Raw genomic sequence first — 12,561 nt, 5'->3', positions numbered from 1 at the left:
ACTGACCGAAGACATATTTAAACAGAAGGTTTCAAGAAGTTAGACACAAAGCATTATTATTTTGCCTAGGATTGAACTTTACTCAATCTTCAACAGGTCGATACGTTTTTGTTATCATTCTGAACAATATGTTTTAAATGCTTTGGTAAAAGAGTACACAAGTAGGCTAATAGTATTGGGGCTATATCTCGGCGCAGTCATTGCTGATGCGGTAACCTGATGTGAATATGCTGATAGAAAAGACACACAATGAGCAAAGGTCCACACAATCTGAAGTCCTTCCAGCAGGGGCAACATAAAACATTGTTTTGTTCCTGTGTAGCAGTATGCAGTGTCAGTTTGGGCCTTACACATAGGCTACTGATAAAATATACTTATGCATTTATATTTGGCAGATAATAAAAAATGTAAATAAATAAATAAACCAAAATCAACGAATTTTAATCTAAAGCAATTTACAGTATACTATACCTTTTATCAGGATGTTTTGTTGAACCTGTGGCCTTTGCATTGCAAGCACAATGCTCTACCAGTTACACAGACATCCAGGGAACACCCAATATAAAACGAACCCTAAAATGGGTTTAAAAGTGGCCCCCAAAAGCATAAATGTAAATGCATATATGTATATATTATTCTTCACATGCACAAGCTTCAGTTCATAAGCAAAGCAGTAAGAAGTGTGAAAGTATATAAAAAGTATATAAAAAAAGAGTTGAACAATTGTCTGAAATAAACTCTTATTTGTAATCATGTCTACACAACAAAAGCAAACAAGCAAAACAAACAAACGAATACATTTGTACTGGTTAATTTTTATGCATACTGTACGTATGCTATAATTTACTTTTCTCTATTTTCCTTTATCTTCCTCCTAAACAGCAGGTGGCGCTAAGTATCTGCGTTGTAGCGAGCCAAGAAAATATCACCATGGTTACCGTCGACTCTATTAGTCGTCATCATCTCCAATATTTTCAAAATGGAGAGGTTGACAAGCACGGTTACAGTGAAACATGTATAGCCCCTCGTGCAATGTTGTTTTAGTTTGATGTGGGTAAGAAAATAAAGCGGAGATATGAAATCGGACGTGGAGGAGTTAATGCCCAAACTTCTGCCCGTGGATTCATATGATAAAGAAGATGTGGATCCCAGCGAACCTCCCAGAAACCCTCAAGAATATCTCAAACAAGTCCAGTAAGTCATTCCTCATACATATACATGTTTTAAAAGTAGAAATAAGGAAAATATTTTTTTATTGCAGCTTGTTAATGGCTAGTTTGCAAATTGACGTTTACATAAATGCCCACATGCAACAGAGTAGCGAATGAAAATACTAAAAAACCATAACGTTAACAGTTTGCAAAGTGTTTACATGCATGCATATGTGTAAAAGAAGATACACAAAATTAAAGTGGGTAAAAGTGTGGTATATATTATGTCATTTTACAGAAAGGAAGCATCCATGTGCCCAGATGTTGTTGTTGCACAAATTGATCCAAAGAAGCTAAAGAAGAAGCAATCTGTAAATGCTTCAGTAAGTGTGACAAATGAACAATAACTTTATTTTGTTGCTTGTAATCTGATCTTTATTTTTAATCATTATAATAATGTTATGTTACAGATCTCGGGTTGTTTGGCTGCACCCCAGGGGTTTTCTCCCAGTCTGAAATGGCAGCAACAACAAATTGGCAAATTTTCTGAAGTCAGACAGGTATCAGATTTAAATGTTTTTTTTTAATATGTCGTACCTAGCATTTGATCATTGTATATACTATAAAATTCCTTGTTTCAGAGTGTCCACAAGCATCGTCAGCATTGGAAAGCTCAGTTTTTAGATGATAATGTTGTCATGGTAAGACATTTTGAAATTCCAGACTGCAGTTAAACATAAAAAATGTGAAGTTCTTCAAAAGAAAAAAATTGTCTTCCCCATGCCAAAAACTGAGGATGAGGATGGATGGAAAAGGTTCTGCTTGGGTGAGAATGTTTTTCTTGGCACCCAGCAGAAAGAAGACGACAATGTTAATCCAGGTCTTGATTACGTCAAGGTTTGAATCCCATCTTCTACTTCACGCTATAAGACAATGCAACACAGTCTTCTCAGACAACATTAAAAGCTTTAAAAAATGTATAGATAACTCACTATTTGAGAAATCTGACATTATTTGATTCTTTGATCCGTTTCATTAGACTGGCTTTCCACCTTTCCTAAGCATTGTCAGCAAATTAAACCAGGTGACTGTTTGAAATTGAATAGAAGTTATTATGTGTTGCTTTTTCTGATGTTTAATTGTACTTAAATTGTATTATCTGATCAGTCGACAGTCTCTGCTGTGCTTGAGTATTTAATCAGTTGGTTTGAGGAGAGAGACTTTGAACCACAATTGGTAAGTTCAGCTGTTTCAGTATGATATATATACAGTATGGTCTAATATATGTATTAGGACTTGATTTTTCGATTGTTCATGATTTGCCAGTCAAGTCATACCAAATGCAGCAGGCATTATGGATGTGACATTTTCAGTAAAAATTAAAATACAATTCCTCAGATAATGTTTTTCTTATTAGTATATTGAACCATTTGTTTATATGTCCATAAACCCATGATGAGTGAGTCCAAACATTAGAAATATAGGACTGAATAAGGACACCCATGTTTTTGGGAGATGATGACATACTTCATAGGAATTCTGTGAATTAAAATGCACACATCAGAAGCAATAAAACCCAACAAATTGAGAAGGAACGGCTTTTCAAAGAACAAAGCATTTTTTTTTTTATTTTTGTGTGCACATTTATGAGGAAGAAACAACGTTATGAATGTGACATTTCTCTGTTATTCCTCTGTTTTTTATTTGAAAAGCTTGAAACCATTACATTTATCTTCTCAGGGCAGATGGCTATATGCATTGCTAGCATGCCTTGAGAAACCGCTGCTTCCTGAAGCCCATTCCCTTATCAGACAGCTGGCAAGGCGGTGCTCTGCAGTGCGTGCCAATCTGGTAAACACTTTTTTTTGGTTGTTTTGGCTCAGCTGAAGCATCTATTTTGTCCCTCTGCATCTGTCGAGGTTGCACGAGTGAGTGTTTGTTTGTTGACAACCTAAAAAGGTGGCCTAAAATAGACGGCATTTTATTCTCTTCCAGGAGAGCAAAGATGACGATCGGTTGTCAGCTCTTAACTTGATGATTTGTATTGTTGCCAGGTACCTGACATAGCACTCATTAAGCTGGATTTAGCAATTTTCTAAAAACACATGCAGGTGTTGTTTTGATGTATAATCATTGTTTTCTCTGTTGAAGGTATTTTGAACAAGGCGATTTGGCTGACAAAGACTGAGAAGAGCTTTGGAAACGGATGGAGCCTTTTGAAGAATATTCACAAAAATTATGTTCAACACTTTGTTCTAATGTTTGAGTAGATTGATACGGTTCTTTATCATGTAATGTTAATGTACATCTGTTACAACTGCAATTACTGTTATTTGGAGGACTGCTATTTTCGAATAAATCCACATGTGTTTCATAAAAATGTCTGTCATATTCATTTCTTGTGTTAATGATTTTTTATGTTTTATTGTTAATTATGGTTTATTGTTTCTGTGGCATTAAAGTAAAACATATTAGATTCAACTCATGTAACTAAAAAGTTATTTTCTGTTTATAATATTTCTTTAAAAAATGAATGATAAACAGTTCCATTAAAGTACAGAAAATACCATAAACTGTTTTTTAGAAACTTTGACATTTTAATTTATTTTGTAATGTTGGCGAATACCAAGTTACAAACAGAGTAATGATGAAGATATTTTTTAAGTAAACTAGGGATACCATGGTAAAGTGTACTAAGTGTTTATATTGCAATTTGGAGAACGGATCATTGAACAAGCACATGAAAACAAGTTTGCTTTGCAGATTGCAATTATGATGCAATTATGAAAATACATTGATAATATAAAGTATGATATAATGGCGATACTCTAATAACAGATTTACACATTGTGTTCAAATATAATCTTGAATCTTTTAAGTAACAAAATACTTTATTATTATTGTTTAAAGTAACTTTAATATGCATACATTAATTAAAAATGTATAACATTTATTTAAATTGATAAATTAATTACATTTCTGTATTAAATTAACATTTTAAAGCGCTCAAATCGCTGTCAACCTGTCAAGCACAGGAGCGGGCGGGGCTTATACTCGTGTGCGCCGATATCGGGTTCACGCGCCTTCTTTGAGCCACGAGCGCGCAGGAAGGTCCACGCGCAGTTGGAAGACGAAGAGCAAGATGGCGGTGGTCGTGCGAAGTTTGCAGGACCAGCTAGAAAAAGCCAAGGAGGGCTTGAAGAGCGTGGACGAAAATATCCGAAAACTAACCGGCAGAGATCCCGGTGAATTAAGGTATCGTTTGATTAAGCGTTTTAGTCAGTAAGGTACCTACTGTGAAAGAAATTTGACCAAGGCCTGCTAGCAAGCTAATTAGCGGTTAGCATACAGGCTAAAAAGAATCACATGTTCACGTTGAGCAATTAAAACAACGCTGTTGTGCAAATATATGTTTGTTTATGTGCTAACATTTTAAGTATTGTACGCTGTTAAAGTTAAACATGTAGTCTTAAGTCAGCTTGTAATAGAGCTAAAATCAGGTCTGTGTTAAAAACCACCATGACGCCCCATGAACCCACTTTTAATTAGGTCTAGAGTTTTTTTGCATAATGAATGCTTATGTTTTAAGTTTTACAAAGATGTTGTTCAGTGTAATAAATAAAAACCAAGGAGCTGCGTTATTTGTAAATTGTAAGGTTATGTACTGCAGGTACTTCCTGCTTTGTTTGAATGGGAGACGAGGGGTTACTATGGTGAGTGACGTCTAGATTTTCCTCAGGACCTCAAATGTTGAATAACGTGGTTACTGAATACGATAACGCATTTTTTATTCATAAAGTTAGTAGCCTATGTTCAGTGTATCAAATACAAACTTTATACAATGCATTTCCAACTTTGTGTTTTCCATTTGTGAAAGATGGAGTAGAATGATATGGGAAACAAATAACAATGAAAATAAAATGTAAATAAATGTATAATAAAGGATGCAGTGAAAATAAACCAATAGAAGTTGTTCATGGGATGCCAGGAAGTTGCATAAAGCAGTGGTTCCCTACCATTAGCCCTTGCCTCCCACCCCACATACATATTGCAGGGCTCAAAATTAACTTTTTTATTTGGTAGCACTGGTGCTCCCAACTTTAAAGAGTTAGGAGCACCAGCAAAATTTTAGGCGCATCCATCAAAAAATTTAAAAGCACCACAACTACAATGTATATGTTAATAGATTTATTTTATTAAAAATAAAACACCACTACCGGGCTTTACACATCCTATGGCCAGCATTTGAAAGTTGGTCTTCTATTTTATTATTTTTTTATTTTTTTGCTGCATAAATTCCTAAATTAATACCCAAATGCTGTTGAAATAGTATTGCAGCAATAATAATTTAACAATTACAGGTAACATGATTAAGATTACATAGAAAATCTAGCAAACACGTAAAAAACTGATTAATTGTGACATTACAAAAGTGACCCTAATATAGAAGGCTAATATATATTGGTATTGATAACTGCATTACCAGGATGCTTTTACTACTAAATAGGCAATGTACGGATATGAAAAAACATTATTTGTGGAATATTTTGTGCATTTTTATTTGACCTATATCAGATTCAGTGCCCCCTTTTAAAAATTGACGATAATAATGCTTACCTTTGAATATATGATTCATATTTGCATTCAGCATTGTCTCTTCCCTGCTCTCTGCAATTCTGTTAAAACAGATTTGTTGCCCACAAGCTAAAAACACTTATCTAAACTATGAATATGATTGAGAACTTAGTTTAAATTGTTGTACGAGATGTCATGTAGTCAAAGCTGGAACCAACTAGATTTAAAAATGAGATTAATAACTGTCCATCTTTTACCTTTTTACTTTTTCAGACCGGGTCAAAACAGGAGAATGACCATCCCAGGCCCAGGTGGAGGTAGGGGGCGTGGAATCAACTTGTTGAGGTGAGATTTTGTTTCATTGGCTACAGTTACACTTTGGATTTGTTGGTTTCTTACCACTCTTGACCTTCTCTCTATCAGGCGTGGTCTCTCAGATAGCGGTGGAGGACCCCCAGCCAAACAGAGGGACATTGAAGGGGCACTCTTGAGGTGAGGTTTATTTACCATTTTGTCAATTTCTAGTTATAAAATAGCTGTTTAACTTTGTGATGTTTGAGTGTATTAACAGTGGTGTTTGTCAAACTAGGCTGGCAGGGGATCAGCGAGCCAGGAGAGATTCACGCCATGACAGTGACGCTGAGGATGAGGACGATGTCGAAAAAGTATGCACGTTCTCCTGTTGTCCATGTACATTTTTCCACTTATTTTCATTTTTTTAATGTAACTATGGTGTGTTGTTCGCCTACAGCCAGCGTTGCAGTCATCAGTGGTAGCTACCTCCAAAGAACGTACGCGTCGAGATCTTATTCAAGATCAGACTATGGATGAGAAAGGAAAACAAAGGTTGCATTTCAGTTTTTGACCACATACACATTTTTTGATTAATCTGTTTCTTTGGATAACTGCGTAAGCCTAAAATTGAAAATGATTTTCTCATTTTAGAAATCGGCGCATGTTTGGTCTGTTGATGGGAACCTTGCAGAAGTTTAAACAGGAGTCTACTGTGTCCACAGACAGGGTAGGCTTATAACACTTATTAATTCACTGTGTGTGCTGTACTGCTTAAAATGCTGTGTCCTATTTTCCGAAGCTTTTCTTGTTCTGGCATGGTCACGAATAAAAAGTTTTTGAGCTGGTACTTCCAACCTGCTTTATTTTGTATTCAGTTCAGTTGCCATGAAGTTTGTGAACAGCACATCACAAACTAAAACCACATCTAAGGCTTTCATTTTAATAAACCCTTGCGTTTTTCTCCAGCTTAAAAAGCGACAAGAAATTGAGCAGAAATTGGAAGTGCAGGCAGAACAGGAGCGTAAAAAAGTGGAGAGCGAAAGGCGAGAACTCTTTGAAGAAAGACGTGCCAAACAAACAGAGCTACGACTTTTGGAGCAGAAAGTGGAGCTCGCTGAACTGGTATGTCTCTTGCTGCAGAAATACAATTAATTTTTTATAAAATATGATTGTTTGTCTGTGCTGTCCTTGGTCTGGCTTTTTAATGCATGCATTATATTTCAGCAAGAGGAGTGGAATGTACACAATTCAAAGCTCATCAATTTCATTCGCACGAAGACCAAGCCCCCAATCTTTTACCTGCCAGGCAGAATGTGCTCGGCCACTCAAAAGCTCCTGGAGGAGTCTCAGAAAAAACTAAATGGTAAACCTCTCTGACTCTTCTACACAATCTTTTTTGTTTTACCATCTTCGTTTTAGATGCTGTTTAATACTTTAACTTTGGGTGGTCAAGTTATAAATTGACAAACAACATGGAGTATTCTTTTCACTTAAAATGTATGTGCTAAAATGTTTTTCTTCAATTACCCAGGCACATTTGATGAGAGACGTGAAGCCTTTGCCGAGCAACTGAACAAAATGGAAGCTCGGCCAAGGCGTCAGTCCCAGAAGACAGGTGACAGGGAAATGGAGGATAGCCGTCGGGCTGAAGAGACGAAGAAAGAAGATCAAAAGGAGGGTAAGGCTGGAATAGGGCCGTCAGGTAACCGACATGATGTAGAGATGGAGGATGAGGAGGCAAATGATGTAGTGGTGGAGGAAGCAGTAGTGGAGGAAGGAGAGGAAAGCTCAGAGGTGAGGGAGAAGGAGATAGATCAAGAGCAGGAGCAAGGGGAGGAGAAGGAGAAACAAGAGGAGAGTCAGAAGGCGGCAGAGGTGGAAGATGAGGAGGAGGATGAGGAAGATATGGGTGCAGTTGAGGGTAAAGAAGAAGAAGAAAAAGAAGTGGAGGAGCAGATGGAGGTCACAGAAGTTGCGAGGGAGGTTGAGGGACAGGGTAAGTTGCAGGTTGAGAGTCCAGAGGCTACAGTTGAAGAGGTAGGTAATGATCAAAGGGAGGAAGTGCAGGAGATGAAGGAAGAGACTCAGGAGGACATCATGACAGACTCTCAGAAATCCCCTGAAAGCCACATGGAAACGAAGATTGAGGAGTCTAATAAAGAGCCTCCGTTGGAGAGCCCAGCCCCTGATCCAGTAGAACATGGCACCAAACAGGACGATCAGGCTCTTGAGACCGAACAACAGCCACACATTGAACCCGATCCGGAAGTACCTACTCAAGAGCAGACGGAAGAACCACCAGTCCTGCCAGAAGCAGCCAAAGCAGACAAAAAGGAGGCTGATGAGGAGGTAGATAATACTCGGGGTCGGACCAAAGTCAAGGCTAAGAAGAGCAAGAGTCGTAGCAGTAGCTCCTCTTCGAGTTCTTCCTCAAGCTCTTCATCCAGTGGGTCCAGCTCCTCCTCCAGTGGTTCTAGCAGCAGTTCCTCTGGTTCTTCCTCTTCTTCATCTAGTTCGCGCTCTCGCAGTCGCGGCAGGGATAGAGACGGCCGAGACCGCAAACACCGCCACAGGCCGTCTGACGTGGAGCGTAGGAAAAGTGGCAGCGAGAGGGGACACAAGTCCTCCAAAAGCAGTGGCCACGAGAGCAAGAGTTCCAAAGACAAGAGCTCCAAATCCGACAGAAAACGGACAAGTCCAGAAGGGAGCAGGTCAGGGAGACGGCCCCCCAGGAGTGAGAGGGATCGCAAGTCGGATAGAAAGGATCGACGTTAAATAAACATGCTGCCGTAGTTTCCTCTCCGAGGCCGTGTTTTTGTCAGACTTGTGAGGTTACCATAGGTTTTTGAGGTGTGGTTGCCTTGCGGTTTTTCTTGAATGACTTTTAGATTTAAAATCTGGGATTTTTTTTTGTTTTCTGGTTTTGTCTGGCAGTTGCTTACATGGACTTCAGTGTATGTTGGATTTTTTAACATTTCTAAAGTCTACTTTTAAGATCCCAGTTTAAATGTATTGGATTCAGTATCCGACTCCAACACTATTGACAAGAAACATTTAACAGTTTCAAGACTTGAAATGATCTTAATGTGCTTCTTGTGTTGAAAAGTCATCTGTTCAGTCACACCAATTTCAATATGTCTGTCATATAGTACCTTAGTCACTGACTTTTTTTAGTTATGTGATGCCATAAAGTGATTTCTAACTTTCATTAAATACTTAATTCTGACAGTATCTTGCAGTGGTGATTTTTTTTTTAGCTTCAACAAAAAAACAAAGGGACCTTCATAGATGTGTTCATTTTAAATTATTGTAATTTTATATACACAGGGTTCCCACGGGTCCTTGAAATCCTTGAAATTTTGTGAATCTGGCGGAAGTTTTTGAAAATATACATGTATAGATACAGGTCATTGAAAATGCTTGAATCTATTTTATGCAAGAAGTTTTCTAGAAAAAAATCCATATTCCCTGTGTAGTGTAGGATAATATTAAAATTTTAGACTTTTTAAGCACACGTGCTAAACTGTTTGCTTTTAAAGGCATTCCATGCAGTTTGAAGTTTTTGTCAAACAGCGACCCCTAGAGTCACTGGGGAAAACTTGCAACTGTCGTAATTTCGCACCCCCACTCTGTACGTACCTGTAAGGATAGTGTTGGGCGTGAATATGCAGAGATGGACTCCGAAGATAATGACCAGGGAATGTTTCACAATTCCATACAAATATTAGGCTACTGCATGTCTACTAAACTACAGATGATGGTAATAGGAATAAGAAGTTTATGCCAAGTGTAGAGTAGGCATATAATAATAAAGTAGCCTACCACGTTTGCTGGCTTATTACGTTTTTACAAGATTGCAGCTTAATCACAAGTAAACAGTCTATAGTCTAACGTTATGTCTACTGTATAATTTCATTTGTTATTTAATTGTAAACATTACAAAATGCATTGACAAAGTTAATTGTATACGTTGCATTATTTCATAACATTGGCCGTTATTCGTTGGCCATAAGAAATCGAAATTAGACAAATGACTACGTACACATCACAACACAACACTTGAGTTTAGATGGCAAAAAAAACATGTAAGAGAAACAAGTGTTTGTTAGCAAGTCTGCTAAATGCTCTTATGATTGTAAGCTAGCTAGACCCTTGTTGAAGTTATTTTACTGGTCTAATTATCAACACTGGATGAATGAACAGCAAAAAAATACGCAAGCAAGCCAACCACATACAACATAGACCGCAAACAAATTTACAAATAAGAGATTTACTTACTTGTCCATCAACAAGATCGCCAGATCAGCATCCCTTTTGCATCAAGTGCTGTCTATTAGCTCACGCCAACGAGTAAAAACCTGACCGAGTGGGACTCTTGTCCGGTTCCTAACTTGGTCAGATTCTCTTTTTCGCTTTCTACTCTCTTCCAAACAGGTTTTCTTAGCTGTTTCCCTCATCGACCATCACGTCTCAAATGTGCGCGTGCAGTTGTTGTTATAGGCTTGTTTGACTTCATGCAGCGCTGCAGGAACCGACAGCCGGATGACGTCAAAGTGCCGTCTCGGATCATTCTCGCGGTACTTTTACGTCATCCGACTGCCGATTCTTGCAGCGCTGCACGAAGTCGAACAAGCCTAACGTGTGTGACGTCGTTGCCGTAAAGCAAGTCGTGATTCTCGCGAGATTTGTCAGGGGCGGTTCTCTCAAGCTTGCATTGGTGGTTTTGCTAGTGGCGTCCTCCCCGAGCTTCAACAGAAGGATGATTCGCCATACTATGACTTCGTTTACCATCGAAATGACTTTGAAGCTGTTATATTAAGGTAAAATAACTGCATAGTGTGTCTTTAATGCTTATATCTATCTGTATGCAAATGTTAATTCATACCAAAATGCTTTTTTGCATAATTGTGTTTGACACATGAAAATGTCTCAGGTTATGCATGTAACTGTTGTCCCCTGAGAAGGGAACGAGGCGCTCCCTCAAAAGGGAACTGTAACAATGTAACCTTGCTCTCACTTGAAATGTGTTCCCACATTTAGTCCTTGTATTTGAGGGTATTGGACCTGGAAAGTCCTTGAAAGCTCCTTGAATTTTAATTTAACCAAGATGTGGGAACCCTGTATACATGAACTTCGTGAGTTTAAGGGCCCATATTCCACACATTACTTTGTATTTTACACATACTGTACCTTATTGTACCTCCTAAGTCCCGCTCTTCTGTAACGCGTGGATTTGTACAAAGCTCATTGTTCTGAGAAAGCACTGGCCAGCTATCCAGTGCATTGTGATTGGCCGAATACCTCAATTACATAAACGGAAATGTGACGCTCCTTACCATGTTTGAAAGATGAGCTCCTAAAGCAATAGTGAACACCAAGAGATACTATTATATTTACTACTTAATCAATACGAGCCTGAATCTGACCCAGATAATGCAGACGACTAAGCTGATCGATCAACTTCACCATTATGACGAAAAATCGGTAAGGAAACATAAAACAATATCTGCATTTGTGATTGTAGAAACGACAAACAACATGCACAACTCTACATAGCTCAAAACTCGCTTTTGAATCGTCGGTATGAATTTCTTAAAATGTGAAAACGTTGGTTACTTAAAGGGAAACTTCACCCATTTGCATTAAGCTTTGTACCGTTAGAACCCCAGTCATGTTTTTGAATGGTCGTGCACCATTCCCTCAGTTTCCCCTGAGAGGGGAGAAATACTGATTTCAGTGAGGCACTTCCTTCTTTCAATGATGTAAAAATCGTCATTTTGCGTCATTGAAAGAAGGAAATCCTGTATCTCTATTGAGTGTGAAAGACTACAGACACTCATTCCTCATTTTTCCAAGGTGGGGGCTATGGGTGGGACCCACTCACGCTTCAGACCAATTACAGATAAGTGGGTGGGACTTACGAAAATATACGAACACAGACCGAAAAAAAACGACCAGCCGCCATCTTTATGCTAAGCTAAGCTAAACAGAAGTTGTGGAGCGAGCCAGAATTCATGTTACAATAACAGTGGAAGTTAATCAATATTACATGGAAGAGGGTGATTTTACAAGCGCGATGCTCTAATCCGCTGTTCATTGCACCTTTATGAGCCACAATACTGCAAAGAGCTGAGGCAGATGTAGGAACAGAAGCCCGAGGAGTAGGCCGGAGCCTGGGCGTCGGCTGGGTAGAGGAGCCCGGTGAAGAAGCAGCAACCATCGGCCTCTGCTGCGTAGAGAAGCTTGCCTGTTCTCTCGCTGTGTGGCTTCTTTATAACATTTCTGCATCAGATAAGGATATGGACGTTTGTTTGGTGAAGGTTTCTATGCAAGAGAGGAAGTTTGCGCGCGTTTGGAACGTTTATTTCACGGACATGTTTCGGTTTACGAGCAGACGCGCTGCGGAGTATATAAGCTTGGACGGACTCGCGCCGTTTGCTTTCGGTTTAACATTTCTGGATCAGATAAGGATATGGACGTTTGTTTTGTGAATGTTTCTGGTCGCGTGCTTATTTCAAAGACGTGTTTCGGTTTACGAGCA

General features: G+C 38.7%; 2 protein-coding genes across 2 annotated transcripts; both read left to right on the top strand.

Moving 5' to 3' along the window:
* Positions 1 to 951: 951 nt before the first annotated feature.
* On the top strand, positions 952 to 3,531 carry gemin2 (gem (nuclear organelle) associated protein 2). Its single transcript, XM_055172290.2, has 10 exons — positions 952 to 1,194; positions 1,450 to 1,534; positions 1,622 to 1,711; positions 1,793 to 1,852; positions 1,935 to 2,048; positions 2,191 to 2,235; positions 2,319 to 2,387; positions 2,892 to 3,002; positions 3,147 to 3,205; positions 3,303 to 3,531. Exons 1-10 carry the CDS (start codon positions 1,076 to 1,078, stop codon positions 3,337 to 3,339), a joined length of 789 nt encoding a protein of 262 aa, XP_055028265.2. The 5' UTR covers positions 952 to 1,075; the 3' UTR covers positions 3,340 to 3,531.
* Positions 3,532 to 4,242: 711 nt separating this feature from the next.
* Positions 4,243 to 9,251, top strand: pnn (pinin, desmosome associated protein). The gene is made up of 9 exons (XM_055172623.2): positions 4,243 to 4,406; positions 6,000 to 6,071; positions 6,150 to 6,218; positions 6,316 to 6,391; positions 6,478 to 6,572; positions 6,672 to 6,747; positions 6,987 to 7,142; positions 7,245 to 7,383; positions 7,552 to 9,251. Exons 1-9 carry the CDS (start codon positions 4,294 to 4,296, stop codon positions 8,793 to 8,795), a joined length of 2,040 nt encoding a protein of 679 aa, XP_055028598.2. The 5' UTR covers positions 4,243 to 4,293; the 3' UTR covers positions 8,796 to 9,251.
* Positions 9,252 to 12,561: the final 3,310 nt, after the last annotated feature.

This window comes from Misgurnus anguillicaudatus, chromosome 7 (genome assembly GCF_027580225.2).
Source record: "Misgurnus anguillicaudatus chromosome 7, ASM2758022v2, whole genome shotgun sequence".
Taxonomy (NCBI): Eukaryota; Metazoa; Chordata; class Actinopteri; order Cypriniformes; family Cobitidae; genus Misgurnus; species Misgurnus anguillicaudatus.
This window is presented reverse-complemented; position numbering and strand designations above follow the sequence as displayed.